This window comes from Belonocnema kinseyi, chromosome 10, assembly GCF_010883055.1.
Source record: "Belonocnema kinseyi isolate 2016_QV_RU_SX_M_011 chromosome 10, B_treatae_v1, whole genome shotgun sequence".
NCBI lineage: Eukaryota > Metazoa > Arthropoda > Insecta > Hymenoptera > Cynipidae > Belonocnema > Belonocnema kinseyi.
This window is the reverse complement of record NC_046666.1, coordinates 4,070,870-4,088,425: the sequence shown is the minus strand read 5'-3', so window position 1 is coordinate 4,088,425 and position 17,556 is coordinate 4,070,870. Positions and strand designations below refer to the sequence as shown.

Genomic DNA, 17,556 nt, shown 5'->3' with positions numbered 1-17,556 from the left:
TTAAAAAAACGCCTGAGAATCTTTTACAATTCCCTCAAAAACTTCAAATCCGTATAAATTCCGTTAAATTGTTTGAAAATGCCAAGGAATTTGAAAAAAATACTTTAAAATATTTTATATAATTTATTCATTTTTAAATTTATCCGCAGGCTCAATTAAATAAAAACTTTTTAAAAATTCACTGAATTGAGTGAATTTAGAAGTATTCAAGTAAATAAAAAAATCGAAAGAACTCAGGGTAAATTAAAAATATATATAAATCTTCAAATTTTTAAACACCTACTAATTTCTAACAAAATAATTAAAGTTATATTCCAAAAATGAAGCTGATTTAAAAACCAATCAAGTGAATTTAAAACAATTTTCTGTAGAATTGAGTGAATATAGAAGAATTCGAAAGAATTTAAAAGGATTTAGGATAGATTAATAAAGTACGGAAATAAATAAAAAAATTTTAGGAATCTTTTAAAATTTCTTAAAATATTTCGAAGCCTTCTAAATCACATTAAATTACTAAAATCAATAATTGATCCTCAGTATCAATTAAGTTAAAACTTTTAAAAATTTAAAAAAAAATGCAAGTGAATTAATAAAATTCAAGAAAATTCCAACGAGTTTAGGATAAATTAATAAGAATTCAGGATTATAAAACCCCGTACAATTCTATGATATTTTCTGAAATCATGTAAAATGTTTTAAAATACATTAAGAGTTTTAAAATCTTTTAAAATCATTTAAATCCTCGGAAATCTCATAAAATAACGTAAAATATTTTTTAATATTTTAAAACTTCATACGTCCTGTAAAATCGTTCCATATCTTCAGAAATTCTAGAAAATGCTTTATCCTCAAATATTTCAAAAGCTTTAAAATCACTTAAAATCAATTAAATTAACTTAAAAAATTCCTTGGAATCTTTCAAAATTCCCTGAAATACTTCAAATTAAAAGCACCTAAAAATGCCTTAAAAGTTTTCAAAGTACCCTAAAATCTTAGAAATTCCTTCAAATGATTGAAATCTATTAAAAATGTCTCGGAATCTTAATAAATACCCTGAAATATTTCAAAGAATTGGAAAAAATATTTAAAAATCAAAAAAATTATATTGATTTCCATAAAACTGTAATGAATTTGGAGGAATTTACAATAAAAGAGAAGAATTCAACCAAATTAATAAAAATTCAAGGTGAATTTAAAAAAATCAAATGGATTTTAAAAGAATTTGAAAATATGAAAAAAAACTTAATTCAATTCAGTAACTTTGAAATGAGCTTAGAAAAATCCAAGGGAATTAAAAAGGATTCGACGAAATGTTTTTCAATTGAAAAATTCTTCAATTTTAACGATTTGAAATTTAAAAGTCTTTTTTTTTAAGATTTAATACTGGAGACTCATTAATTTGGAATGTTTATAGTATACAATTACATCATTTTGAACGTTTTTTTGGAATAGTTTCATTTTTAAGATTTATTATTAAAAAATCTTTAATTTTAGAGATTTGAATTTTAAAATTCTTTTTTTTTTTAAGATTTGCACTTGAAAATTAATTCATTTCGAAGGCTTATAGTTTAAAATTACGTAATTTTGCATGTTTTTTCTAATATGTAGTTCAATTTTGAAGATTTACAATTGAAATTTTTTCAATTTCAGCGAATTAAAGTTACGTTTATTTTTTATTTTTAAGATTTATAATTGAAGATGCTAAAATTTGGAATGTGTATATTTTAAAATTATGAAATAGAAAATTATGTAATTTTTTATGCTTTTTTAAAACATTTTCAATTTCGCTTCTTTAAAATTAAAAATTAATCTCTTTAGAAGATTGAAAATTATACAAGTCAATTATATATATACGAAATTTGGCAGCAATATTATTTTTAAACATTTTTAAAAATAAGAAAAATTGGTTTTTAAAGTCAAAATTTTTGAAAGAAAATATTGAGAAAAAAAAAGAATTTTAGCCTATTTAATTACAGGGTAGCCGTTTTAATAGAAGAAGAAAATTTTCAATCATTTCCCGGTTTGCAAATATTTTTCACGGCCAATCAAATTAAAAAAATCAAACTATATTTTAAACATTTTTTCAAATGAAGTAATAAACAACAAATTAAAGCATTCAAAGTGGAACACTTGAATTCCAAACTTTTAAAATTGAAATTTAAAAGTTTTTCAATTCAAAAATTGTGTATTTAAATGCTCAAAAATTTATACATACCAAATGGTAGGAAGTAACACTTTTCAAATAAACAATGTTAAATAAAATGCAAATAAACTAAAAAATTTAGAACTTTTATCAATCATTGAGTTCAAAGGTTTAGATTAAGTTCCAAAAATATAAGTCCACTTTAACATTTTCAATAATCTAACTTAAAGAATCAAGCAATTGACTTTAAAATTTTTCAAAATTACATTATTTTAAATAATTTTAAGCTGGACACATTAAAAATTGAAAAATAATTTTTTTAACTTAACAGTTCTTAAACCAGAAGTTGAATTATTTTTATTTTAAATAATCTACGCATCCTTTAAAAGTTTTAAAATCTTATTTCAAAATCTTGAGAAATCTAGAAATGGTTTTAAATTATTCCAAAATCAAAATATTTTGAAATTTGTTGTCAGAACTTTTAAATATATTTCAAAATGAATTGAATTTTTTCTATAACTTTTAAAAAATCATGCAAAATAAAAAAAAGAATAAAAATTTTTCTTGAGATTCTTAGGAAAATTGAAAAATTATTGTAACAGAAAGTTTAAGAAGATTTTAAGAGAATAAAAAAATTATCAAAGAAGAACATTGAACATTTTAAGGGTTTTTTTTTTTAATTTGCAGGATTTTAAAAAATTGTAGGAAAATTTTGATTAATTTAAAAATATATTTAGATGTTCTGAAAAAAATGTTGACACACTTCGTTTAAATTACTTGAAATAATTTCAAGTTTTTAATTAATTTTGAATCTTTTCAAAACTTCTAAATATCTCTTAAAAATTACTCAAATTTTTTCTACAAATAATAAGCGTTCAATTTTTATTTATGTGTCAAAATTTAACAATTTCAGTTTTAAATTAAACACTATTAAATAGAACAATTAAAATTGTAACTCTAAAAGTTTAAAAGTTCTTTGAAAATCTCACAATATTTTAAATTTAATAAAAAACTTTAATTATGACTCTATTATTATGGATTAATTTTCAAATTGGAAATATTAAAACGCACATTTACATTTTTTAATAGCTGAAAAAATTAATTTTAAATAAAAAATATCAATTTTCAACCAAATAGTAGAATTTTTATTAAAAAAAAAAAGATAAATTTTCAACCAAAAATAGAAAAAAGTAGTCACATATTCAAAAAGTGATTAATTTTTGACAAAAGAATGTAACTTTTAACCGCAACTAGTTTCACAATTAGAAGTCACAATTTAAAAGTACCCTACTTTTAAATTGTGACTTCTGACTAAATTATCAAACAAATAGTTTGATTTTTAAATAAAAAATATCATTTTTCAATGAAATAGTTAAATTTTCATTGAAAAAAGTTCACTATTTAATCGAAAAAAAGAATACTTGAATTTTACGTTGAAAATTAATTCTTAATTTTTAAAAACGTATTTTCAGCAAAATAGTTAAATTTTTTACTGAAATAGTTAAATTTTCAGTAAAAATGAAGAGAAATAATATATTAATAAATTTATTTATTGAATTTAATATAAAAAAATAATATAAAGGAATACCTGAAACTCTGAATTAAAAATATATTATTGATAAATCATGAAAATTTTGATAATCTAGAATTATTTGATCAAATCAATTATTTTTTAGATTTCCTAACTTAGAGTACAGATTTTAAAAACGGTTAAAATCGAACTTGGGCAAATTTTTCTTCTGAAAATTCGTAAAATTCCCTGTTTCTCGATCCGGCGGCCATCCAGTTTGTATAAAAAAAAATCTTCGATTTTAAAAACTTCTAATTTTTATTTATTTTTGACCTTTAAAACTGCATTTTAAAATACTTTAAATTAAAATATATGCTTAAAAATTAAAAATCTAAAATGGAAAATTTTGGAAGTGAAAGATTTTCGAATTATGCATTCTAAACTAAATGATATAATAATTTATAAAAATCACAATTTAACCAATTATTTTAAAAACAGTTGCAATCAAAGTTAAATAACATTTTTATTCTAAAAATAAAGTTATAATTATAATTGAAAATATAAAATAAATAATTTATTATTAAATATAAAAAATAATAAATTTCATAATCCAAATATTTGTATTAAATATAAAAAACAAAATCTTGTTTCTATTAATAGATTATGAATCTAAAAGTTTGATTAACTTATTTTAAATAATTTTAAATTAAAAATTTTTCATTTACAATGAAAAGAAAATATTGTTATAAAACTTAAATTTAATGAATAAAAAAATGTAAAAATGATTACATGCAACTAATCATAAATATACTGAAATATTGAAATGTCTTCAATTTTAAATACATGAAATTTAACATTCTTCTTTTTTAAAGATTTACAATCGAAAATTAATTATTTTGGAATATTTATAGTTTAAAATTATGCAATTTTGAACTTTGATTTGAAATAGTTCAATCTTAAAGATTTACAATTGAAAATTTTTCCATTTTAGCTATTTGCAATGTTAATTTTTTTTAAGATTTATTAATTTGTAATTCAACTATTTTAAAAACTGTATGTAGTTAATCGATAGTGCTAATATATTTAAGAATATCTTCTAATATTAGTCCTTCAAAAAAAAACTCTTGTAAAAATAAAAAATACGAAACAAAATAGGATTGCATTATTCTTATAAATTATAACTAATTTTTAAATTTAAATTTTAAATTCTATTTAACAAGTTTATATTCAAGGAATAAAATTTTGGTTCAAACTTACTTTCATCCATATTAATCAAATTTTCAGTTTTACTTTCAATTCCCGCTTTATCCTTCTTCGTTATAATTTCGTGCATTTTGTCGCCAATTTGTCTCGTGACCGTTATTTTTTCGTTGCCGTCACTGTCTCGGAAAGTTTGACGCTTTTCTAAGGTACCATCGCTTCTTCGAATTATTTGAGTTGAAGTAGATCTTCCGGCAAAACGACTGGCGATTGAATTTCGAGGATTGTATGGTTCAACTTCCTGTATGCTGGGATCTTTCCAAACTTTTGTAAGCTCCTCAGAACTAATTCTAAAATTACAAGCAAAAAAAAATATACTTCATGTTTTAAAAGCTAACATTTTTAAAGTATTAAAAATGAGCTTTAATTTTTATTTATACACTAGGGTGGTCCAAAAAAAGATTTATTTTCTTTTTCTAAAATGAATTCTTTACAAATCGTTCCTTTTGGTGTCAAAATGTCCCCTGAATTTTGGAAGCACTTAAAAAATAATTTTTAATCTCAAGCCCATTTTTGTAAACAAAAAAAATTGATTTTTCAGACCACGGACTTACTTCGGAAATAAAAAATCGTGTCATAAAATGCGGTGGATACTTAACTTGATTTTTAGCATAATTTCATGTTTTAAAAGCTAACAGTTTTAAAGTATTAAAAATGAGCTTTAATTTTTATTTAAAATGTTATAGTTTTGTCAATAAATTTATAACTTCTTGTTTTTCCATTTATCTAACGTAAAAGTTCATTCTGTTCAGTTGGAAATTCTGATTTAAAATTTTTAGTTTAGAATTAAATATAAAATATACATAAAATTGAATTATTTTGTTGAAAATTTATATACTTCTTTGTTAAAAATTCACCTTTTTGACTTGAGAACTGAACAATTTTACGGCAAATTTTTTCTTTTATAAGTAACAATTTTTATTTCGTTTAAAATTAACAATTTTGTTGACATTTATCTTTTTTGTTTAAAAATGATCTTTTTCTGTGGAAATTTCACCTTCTTCTTTAAAAATGCAACTTTTTAGTTGAAAATTATTCTGATTTAGTTGATAATTGAAGTATTTTGTTGAAAATTCGTGTTTGTTGGATAAAAGCTAAATGTTTTTTTTTTATTTTTAATTAAAATTTTGTTGTTGAAAAACCAACTTTAACATTTTTCGTCGAAAATTAAACTCTCTGTCGAAATGTCCATTTTTTAAATTAAAAATTCATCTGTTTTGATTTAAACTTAACTTTTTGGTTGGAAACTCAAATGTTTTGTAGCAAATTTGTGAAAATTGCACAATTTGGTTTAAAATTGAATTACTTGGTTCAAAATTGATGCACTTTGTTGAAAAATATCTTTTTTGTAGAAAATAAAGTTTTTATTAAAAATGCGACTGTTCCGTTTTAAAATTCACTTCTTTCTGTCAAAATATCGCTTTTTAAATTTAAAAAATGCAAATGCCTCTTTAAAAATTCATCTGTTTTAAGTTAAAATTAATTTTTTATTGGAAAATTCAACTGCTTTGTAGAAATTTCGTATTTTTATCTTCAAAATTTAATAATGTGGTAGAAAATTTAACTTTTTTTTTCTTTTTTTTAAATTTATATATTTTGTTCAAAATTTTTTTTTTCAAAAAATACATTTTATGCTGTTAAAAAAGGGAAGTATTCTGTTTGAAAATTCTTTTTCTGAAGAAATTTAACCATCTTTGGTTAAAAAAAAATTTCTGGTAAAACATAAATCTGTTTTGATTTAAAATTAACTTTTTTGTTTAAAATTGAACTGTTTTCTAGGAAATTTACAGTTTGAATTCGAAAATTCAACAATTTGTTAGAAAATTTGTCTACTTGATTCAAAATTGATACATTTTGTTTGTAGAAAATAAATTTTTTAATTAAAAATGCAACTGTTCCGCTTGAAAAACCATCTAATTCTGTAAAAATATCATTTATTAAATTTAAAAAATGCAAATGCCTCTTTAAAAATTCATCTATTTCGATCCAAAATTGACTTTTTAGTGAAAAATTCAACTGCTTTGTAGAAAATTCGTTTTTTTATCTTCAAAATTTAATAATGTGACAGAAAATTTAACTTTTTTTTTTGATAAATTTATATATTTTTTTTCTAAATTTTATTTCAGAAAATACATTTTCTGTTTTTAAAAATGCGAACTATTCGGGTTGAAAATTCTTCTCTTTCTGTAGAAATTTAACTTTCTTTGATTGAAAATGCAAATTTCTGGTTAAAAATTAATCTGTTTCGATTCAAAATTAACTTTCTTGTTTAAAATTTAACTGTTTTCTAGGAAACTTACAGTTTGAATTCGAAAATTCAACAATTTGCTAGAAAATTTAACTACTTGGTTGAAAGTTGATTTTTTTTTTGTATTAAATTTATATTTTTTGACCGCAAATCAATTTTTTTGTAGTTAAAAATGCAACTATTTGCTTGAAAATTACTGGTTTAGTTTATGATTAGAGTATTTTATTAAAAATGGAATTTAGTTGACTGCTTTTTATTTTTAATGAAATATTTTTTGTTCAAATATAAACTATCACTTTTTTTTAAGTAATTAAACATTTTTTTAGCTACTATTCATAATTTTCGTTGAAAAATCGTGTGTTTCTGGTCAAAAATGAACTTTTTAACTGAAAAATTAACTAATTTGTTAAAAATTTAATAGATTACTTAAAAATTAACTTTTTTTATTGAACATTTATATTATCGGGTTGAAAATTAAACTTGAAATTGAAAATTTGGTAGAAAATTAAACTAAATTTTAGAAAACTAGTATTTTTTAAATAAAAATTAGTTCTCGAAAATTTAAGCACACCTTTTCTGTTTAAAAATTGATATTTTTTATTTTAAATATTGAACTATTTTATTTGACATTTTTAGGAACGAAAAAATGTAAACTAAAAATTAATCAAAATAAAATTTGTATTAGCATCACATTAGTTAAAAATTCATAAAATTGAAAATCACACTTTTAGTTTGAAAATTCAACAATTTGCTAAAAAATTCAACTACTTGGTTGAAAGTTGATTTTTTTTAATTCGTATTTTTTGACAAAAAATCCATTCTTTTTCGTTAAAAATGTAAGTGTTTACTTGAAAATTACTGCTTTAGTTTATGATTAAAGTATTTTATTAAATATGGGGTTTTGTCGACTGTTTTTTATTTTAAATTGAAATATTTTTTGTTAAAATATCAACTATTACATTTTTTTATGTTAATTAAATCAATTTTTTTAGTTACTATTCATCATTTTAGTTTAAAAAATCTGTTTTTTTTTTTTAACTGAACTTTTTAATCGAAAAATTAACTATTGTGCTAAAAATTTAACAGGCTGGTTCAAAATTAACATTTTTGTTAAAAATTTATATTATAGGGTTAAAAATTAAACCGAGTCGTAAAAAAATCGTCTTTTTAGCTTGAAAATAAAAAAATTTGAGAAAAAATTAAACTACATTTTAGAAAACTAGTATTTTTAAATTAAAAATTAATTTTCCTTATTGAAAATTTACCCACTCCTTTTCTGGTTAAAAATTGATATTTTTTATTTAAAAAATTGAACTATTTATTTTAACATTTTTAGGAACGAAAAAATGTAAACTAAAAATTAATCAAAATAAAATTTGGATTCGCATTACATTCATTGTTTAAATCATTTAGTTAAAAATTCATATAATTTATTTAAAATCGCCTTTTTGGCTTGAAAATTCAACAATTTGGTTAAAACTTAAAATGTTTCGTAGAAAACTGATGTTTTTTAATTGAAAATTAATTCTCCTTATTGAAAATTTAACCACTCCTTTTTTTTTTTTTTGATAAAAATGGAGACTTTTAATTTTTTAAATTTAACTATTTAGTTAATTTATTTATTTTATTTAGAAACGAAAAAAATATAAACTAAAAATTATTCAAAATAAAATTTGGACTAGCATCACATCCATTGTTCTAAAAATAAAATACTTCATGTATTTTAAAATAAAATAATGCATTAAAAATAGTAATTTGTTAGGAAAAAAATGTGCTGAAGACAAATAAATTTTTTTTTTAATTCTACCAAAATTCAGGGGACATTGTGACACCAAAAGAAACAATTTTTTAAAAATTTAAATATTTTTAATTACTCACTTTCCATCTAGATCCGAATCCACTTTCGGATTTCGAGAAAATTCTGTGGATTCAAATTCCCGATTGAGAATTCTATCACGTAAACTTGCACTTCTTTTTGTTTCCGGAGGAGGTAGAGCTTCTAAAGTAGGCTCACCTACAAAAAAAAAACATTTTTAGGAATAAAATTAATGCAATTTAAAAAATTATATAATATATATCAACGATTTTTTTTTCGTACCGTCGAATGGCACCATAAATCCGCCTCTTTGGCCAAAACCATCGAAGATACTCTTCAACATATTGTCCATTTGGGACTCGAAGTAACGAGTCATCTCGATGGGATCTCCAAATATTTGGAAATGTATTCCTCCATTGGACTCTCTGAAATTAAAAGAAAAATATACGAACCGACAGAAATTATCTACAGACAAAATAATGTCAATTTAATAAAAATATATTACAAAAATGGTCAAATTTAGATGTTTTCGAAAAATTAGAATAACTCTGGAAATAATGAAGATTTTTAAATATTTCTTAGGCTCTTTTTAAAGCCAAGTTTACATAGTTAAATTTTGAAGCAAACTTTCGATTTTAAGTTCAAAATGCTTTCTTAAGTTTAATCTTTGGATGTGTGCCATTGCTCAAATTATGGATTTGAAATTAAAGGCGTTTGAATTTAACTCACGGGCTTTCGAAATTTTTTTTCTTTTAATATCTTTTAATTTTTTTAAATTTCTGGCATTTGCAAGTTAATTCCTTTTCTCCAAATTTCGAAGACTATTGAATTCTAAGCGTCTTTGAAATTTAAATGCTTTGATGTTTTTTATTCCTGAAAATTCAAAAACATTGATAATTTTATGCAGTTTCTAAATTTGAAGTTTTCATACATTTGAAAAATGTAAGCATTCTTTTATTTAAAAATTTTGGTATCTTCAAATTTCTGACTTTTAAAAAAATCTAAAACTTTCTCCAAAATGAAAAAAAAAACTGAAGTCAAACAAATTTTGAAATATATATAACTTATTAATATATATAAGATATATAATAATATAATTAATTAATATAATACATATAATTAAGATTAATGATATAAATAAATGATAATTAAAAAAAAAATTATAAAAAAAATATTATATTTTGATAAAATACATAAATTTTCAATTAATTTCAGATAAAAATTAATTTAAAAAAACAACGAATTTTTAACAAAATATCATTTTCAAGAAATTAATTTTATTTTCAACGAAAAAAATGAATTTTAAACAAAAAAGATTAATTTCCAACAAAATATACAAATTTTAAAAAAAAATTCAACAAAATATCTTGATTTTCTACAAAAAATGTGATTTTGCAACCACAAAATTAATTTTCAATGAAATAGTTCAATTTTCAACTAAAAAATAATATAAATCAATAAAAAAAATTTTCAATTAATTTAAAAATGGTGGTATTTTCAATTTCTGATTGTAATTCAACTTCAATTTACAAGAATTCTATTTATAAATTTCCAACCGATACTGGAATAAATATATATATAAATATATAAACATAAATATTTTAAAAAATAAAAAAGTTACTTTTTTTAGTTAAAAAAATTAATTTTCAACCTGACTGACGAATTTTTAAACTGAAATGATAAATATTTATCTAGAATACCTGAACTTTCAAATAAGATTAACTTTCAAGCACAAAAAAAATTAATTTTCTACCAAAAAATACATTTAACATTAAAAAAATAATTAATTAATTTTTATCTAGTAGTTCAGTTTTGCTAACAAAAATTTTCAAATAAAATGGAATAGTTGAAATTTCCGTTAAAAATTAAACATGAGCAACGAATTTTAAACAAAATATATTAATTTTTAACTAAATATAGCTGAATTTTTAACCAAAAAAATTAATTTTTTTACCAAAAAAGATGAGTTTTCGTCAAAAATTAAATTACAATATACAATATACAATACAAAATTAAATAATAAATTTCGGAATAATTTTTTAATTGTGATATTTTTAAAAAGAAGTTAAATGTAAATTTGAATTTACAACTGCAAACTTTATTTTTCTACAAAAAAATTAAATTTGCAACCAAAAAGATTATTTTTCAAACCAGAAGATTAATTTTCTACAAGAAGAAAATGATTTTTTAACCCAATAGTTGAGTTTTTAACTAAAAAAAAAAAATTTGGAGTCAAAGTTTCTACAAAAATAAAACGAATTTAAACATAAAATAGTTTAATTTTCAAAGAAAAAGACGAATTTACAACCGCAAACTTTATTTTTCTACAAAAAAATTAAATTTGCAACCAAAAAAATTAATGTTCAAACCAGAAGATTAATTTTCTACAAAAAGAACATTATTTTTTAACCCAATAGTTGAGTTTTTAACTAAAAAAAATTTGAAGTCAAAATGTAATAATTAAATTTTCAGTTATAAAAAAAAATTCCTACAAAAAAAATAATTTTAACAACAAATAATTTAATTTTTAAAGAAAAAGATGAATCTTCGAATTTAAAAACTTCTAATTTTTTAAGCCTTTAAAACTGCACTTTAAAATTCTTTAAATTAAAATAAAACTAAAATGGAATAGTTGAAATTTCCGTTAAAAATTAAACAAAAACAACGAATTTTAAACAAAATATATTAATTTTTAACTAAATATAGCTGAATTTTTAACCAAAAAGATTAATTTTTTATCAAAAATATGGGTTTTCTCCAAAAATTAAAATAAAATTTTCGATTAAAAAAATGAATTTACATCCAAGAAAAAATGAATTTTTAACAAAACAGTTCTACTTTAAAGCAAAAAGATTCATTTTAACTAAAAAGATTATTTTTCTACCAAAAATATAAATTTTTAATAAAATACATACATTTTCGACTAATTATTTAAATTTTTAACTAAAAACGTCAATTTTTAACCAAAAATGGAATAGCTAAATTAAAAAAATTAATTTCCGAAAAAAACAAATGTACAACAAAATGTATTAATTTTGAACCAAATATTCCTAACTTGCAACTAAAAATAATAAATTTTTAACTCAAAAAGGAATAGTTAAACTTGCAATCAAAAGATTATTTTTCGACAAAAAAATTACACATTTTCAAGAAAGAAAATGAACTTTCAACTAATAAGATTATTTTTCTATCAAAAGACGAATTTTCAATCAATTACATTAATTTTCAACTAGTTTTCGTCAATCATGGAATGGTTGAATTTTCGATAAAAAAAATATGAATTTTTAACAAAGAAAGAATTAATTTTCAATAAAACACTTCAACTTTTAACCAAAAAGAGAAATTTTTAACTGAGAAGATAATTTTTCTAACAAGAAAATATAATATTTTGATAAAATATATAAATTTTCAATTAATTTCAGATAAAAATTAATAAAAAAAGACGAATTTTTAAGAAAATATATTAATTTTCAACTGAAAGAGATCAGTTTTCGCATGTAATGAAATAGTTAAATTATCAATTTGAAACATGAATTTAACATCAAGAAAACAAAATTTTTCAACAAAACAGTTTAATCTTCAACCTAAACGATGAAATGCCACCCACGTAGTTGAAGTTTTAAGTAGAAAAGATAAAGTTTTAACCAAAAAATGGAATAATTAAATTTTCAGTTATAAAATAATAATAATTTTCTACAAAAATAAAACGAATTTAAACATAAAATAGTTTAATTTTCAAAGAAACAGATGAATTTACAACCGCAAACTTTATTTTTCTACGAAAAAGTTAAATTTTCAACCAAAAAGATTATTTTTCAAACAAGTAGTTGAATTTCTAATGAAAAAAGATCATTTTTTAACAAAAAATGGAATAGTTGAATTTTCAGTTAAAAAATTTGATTTGCAATCAAGAAGAATAATTTTTAAATAAAAAAAAATAATAATTTTTAACCCAATAGTTGAGTTTTTAACTAAAAATAATTTGGAACCAAAATGGAATAATTAAATTTTCAGTTATAAAAGAAATACATTTCCTAAAAAAGAAATGAATTTTAACAAAAAATAGATTAATTTTCAAAGAAAAAGATGAATTTATAACCATAAAGTTTATTTTTCTATCAGATAGTTTAATTTTCAACCAAAAAGATTATTTTTCTACCAAGTAGTTGAATTTCTAATAAAAAATATCAATTTTTAACAAAAAATGGAATAGTTGAATTTCCAGTTAAAAAAATTAATTTGCAATCAAAAAGAATAATTCGAAAAAAATTAATTTTTAACCAAACAGTTGAGTTTTTACTAAAAAAAATTTAGAGCCAAACTAGAGTAATTAAATTTACAAAAACCCAAAAAGATAAATTTTTAACGAAGAAGATTTATTTTATACAAAAAAGACAAATTTTAAAAAAAAAATTTATTAATTTTCGACAAAAAAGCTTTATTTGCAACTAAAAAGATGAATTTACAACTAAAAAGATTATTTCCAATCAAATAGTTAAATTGTAAACTAAAAAATGAATGTTCAACTAATAAGATTAATGTTCTCCAAAAAAAATGATTTTTTCACAAATTATATGCATTTTCAACCAAATATAGTTGCATTTTCACTAAAAAAATTTTTTCGTTTATAATAAAAGGATTTAATTTTCGTTAAAAAAATTAATTTTCAATCAAGAAAAAAATACATTTTTAACCAAGAAGTTTTATTTTTAACTAGAAAAGATCGATTTTTGACTGAAGTTGGAATAGTTAAATTTTTTGTTAGAAAAATGAATTTTTAAACGAAAAAGAGAAACGAATTTTCAAAAAATTACTTTGGTTTTCAACGAAAAAAATGAATTAATAAAAAAAAAGATTAATTTTCAACAAAATATATAAATTAAAAAAATGTTTTAACAAAATTGAAAAAGATCAGTTTTCCCCTTTAATAGAATAGCTATATTATCGATTAAAAAAAAAGTAATTTTCAATTAAGCAAAAATACATTTTCATCCAAGATAGTTAAATTTTTGATTAGAAATGATCAATTTTTAACAAAAAATGGAATAGTTAAATTTTCAGTTAAAAAAATTAATTTTCAACCCAGAAGATTAATTTTCTATAAAAAAATAAATTATTCTTTAACCCAACAGTTGAATTTTTAACTAAAAAAAATTTAGAACCAAACTGAAATAATTAAATTTTAGTTACAAAAAAATTAATTTCCCACAAGAAAAATAATTTTAACAAAAAATCGTTTAATTTTTAAAGAAAAATATGAATTTACAACCACAAAGTTTATTTTTCTAGCAAAGAGATTATTTTTTAATCAGGTAGTTGAATTTGTAATGAAAAAAGATCATTTTTCAACAAAAAATGGAATAGTTAAATTTCCTGTTAAAAACATTAATTTGCAACCATGATGATTAATTTTCGAAAAAAATAATTTATTTTTAACCCTATAGTTAAGTTTTTGCTGAAAAAATTTGGAGCCAAAATGGAATAACTAAATTTTCAGGTCTAAAAAAATTAATTTATTAAAAAAAAACGAATTTAAACATAAAATAGTTTAATTTTCCAAGAAAAAGATTTTTAAAAATTAATTTTCAAACCAGAAGATTAATTTTCTACAAAAAAAATTATTTTTTAACCCAATAGTTGAGTTTTCAACTAAAAAAAATTTGGAGCCAAAATGTAATCATTAAATTTTCAGTTATAAAAAAAATTCCTACGAAAAAAAATAATTTCAACCAAAATAATTTAATTTTCCAAGAAAAAGATGAATTTACAACCAAAAAGTTTATTTTTCTACCAAGTAGTTACATTTTCAAACCAAAAATGTTAATTTTCAATTAAGTAGTGGAATTTTTTATCAGAAATTACCAATTTTTTTAAACAAGAAATGAAAAATTTAAATTTTCAGTTAAAAATTAATTTTCAATCATAAAAAAAGAATTTTAACAACATGATTAAATTGGCACCCAAAAAGATAGATTTTCAACAAAAAAGATTCATTTTCTCCCAAGAAAAGGCGAATTTTCAACAAATTATATTAATTTTCAACTAAATATCCAAAAACACAAAAAGATAAGTTTGTAACAAAATATATTAATTTTCAACAACAAAAAAGCTTTATTTTCCAATCAAATAGTTTAATTCTCAACTAAAAAAATAAATGTTCAAATAATAAGATTAATGTTCTCCAAAAAAATTGAATTTTTAACAAATTACATGCATTTTCAACTAAATATAGTTACATTTTCACTAAAGAGGTAAGTTTTTGCCCATAATAGAATAGTTTAGTTTACAACAAAAAAATTAATTTTCAATAAAAAGACAAAAAAAATTTAACCAGGAAGTTTAATTTTTAACTAGAAAAGATAAATTCTTGACGTAAGTTGAAATAGTTAAATTTTTTGTTTTAAAAATGAACTTTTAAACAAAAAAGAGAAGCGAATTTTCAAGAAATTAGTTTGATTTTCAACGAAAAAAATGAATTTAAAAAAAAAAGATTAATTTCCAACAAAATATATAAATTAAAAAATGTTCAACAAAATTGCAACAAAAAATAAGAATTTGCAACCTAAAAGATAAATTTTCAATAAAATAGTTCAATTTTCAACTAAAAAATGATTGCTTAATTAATAAGATTAATTTCCTTAAAAAAAGAATTTTTGTATAAACTACGTGAATTTTTAACCAAATATAGTTGAATTTTTCATTAAAAAATATCATTTTTCCCCGGTAATAGAATAGGTATATTATCAATTAAAAAAATTAATTTTCAATTAAGAAAAAATACATTTTCATCCAAGATAGTTGAATTTTTGATTAGAAATGATCAATTTTTAACAAAAAAAATTGAATAGTTAAATTTTCAGTTAAAAAAAATTAATTTTCAACCCAGAATATTAATTTTCTACAAAAAAAAATTATTCTTTAACCCAACAGTTGAGTTTTTAACTAAAAAAATGTCGAAACAAACTGAAATAATTAAATTTTCATTTATAAAAAAAATAAATTTCCCACCAAAAAAAATATTTTTAACAAAAATTAGTTTAATTTTTAAAGAAAAAGATTGATTTACAACCACAAAGTTTATTTTTCTACCAAACAGATTATTTTTAAATCAAGTAGTTTAATTTCTAATGAAAAAATATAGTTTTTCAACAAAAAATGGAATAGTTAAATTTCCAGTTAAAAACATTAATTTGCAACCATGATGATTAATTTTCGAAAAAAATAATTTATTTTTAACCCTATAGTTGAGTTTTTGCTGAAAAAATTTGGAGCCAAAATGGAATAACTAAATTTTCAGGTCTAAAAAAATTAATTTTCTAAAAAAAAAAACGAATTCCAACATAAAATAGTTTAATTTTCCAAGAAAAAGATTTAAAAAAATTAATTTTCAAACCAGAAGATTAATTTTCTACAAAAAAAAAATATTTTTTAACCCAATAGTTGAGTTTTTAACTAAAAAAAATTTGGAGTCAAAATGTAATAATTAAATTTTCAGTTATAAAAAAAAAATCATACAAAAAAAATACTTTTAACAACAAATTATTTAATTTTCAAAAAAAAAGATGAATTTACAACCACAGAGTTTATTTTTCTACCAAATAGTGATATTTTCAACCAAAAAGATTATTTTTCAACTAAGCAGTTCAATTTTTGATTAGAAATGATCAATTAAAAAAAAGGAAGTTAAATTTTCACTTTAAAAAATAAATTTTTAACCCAGAAGATTAATTTTCTATAAAGAAATTATTTTTTTAACCAATAGTTGAGTTTATGCTGAAAAAATTGGGAGCCAAAATGGAATAACTAAATTTTCAGGTCTAAAAAAATTAATTTTCTATAAAAAAACGAATTTTAACATAAAATAGTTTAATTTTCGAAGAAAAAGATTTAAAAAAATTAATTTTCAAACCAGAAGATTAATTTTCTACAAAAAAAATTATTTTTTAACCCAACAGTTGAGTTTTTAACTAAAAAAAATTTGGAGTCAAAATGTAATAATTAAATTTTCAGTTATAAAAAAAAATCATACAAAAAAAATACTTTTAACAACAAATTATTTAATTTTCAAAAAAAAAGATGAATTTACAACCACAAAGTTTATTTTTCTACCAAATACTGAAATTTTCAACCAAGCAGTTCAATTTTTGATTAGAAATGATCAATTAAAAAAAAGGAAGTTAAATTTTCACTTTAAAAAATAAATTTTTAACCCAGAAGATTAATTTTCTATAAATAAATTATTTTTTTAACCAATAGTTGAGTTTATGCTGAAAAAATTGGGAGCCAAAATGGAATAACTAAATTTTTAGGCCTAAAAAAATTAATTTTCTAAAAAAAAAAAACGAATTCCAACATAAAATAGTTTAATTTTCCAAGAAAGATTTTAAAAAATTAATTTTCAAACCAGAAGATTAATTTTCTGCAAAAAGAAAATTATTTTTTAACCCAATAGTTGAGTTTTTAACTAAAAAAAAATTTGGAGTAAAAATGTAATAATTAAATTTTCAGTTATAAAAAAAAATCCTACAAAAAAAAATACTTTTAACAAAAAATAATTTAATTTTTAAAGAAAAAGATGA

General features: G+C 19.9%; 1 protein-coding gene across 1 annotated transcript in view; it reads right to left on the bottom strand.

The window, feature by feature from the left end:
* Window positions 1-643: 643 nt before the first annotated feature.
* Window positions 644-17,556, bottom strand: part of LOC117181982 — a 19,091-nt gene continuing 2,178 nt past the window's right edge. Inside the window, exons 3-6 of the mRNA XM_033375003.1 lie at window positions 9,260-9,402; window positions 9,040-9,175; window positions 4,911-5,203; window positions 644-675 (exon numbers count right to left, since the gene is read on the bottom strand). Coding sequence (XP_033230894.1) covers window positions 644-675; window positions 4,911-5,203; window positions 9,040-9,175; window positions 9,260-9,402 — 604 coding nt within the window. The remainder of the gene's footprint in view (window positions 676-4,910; window positions 5,204-9,039; window positions 9,176-9,259; window positions 9,403-17,556) is intronic.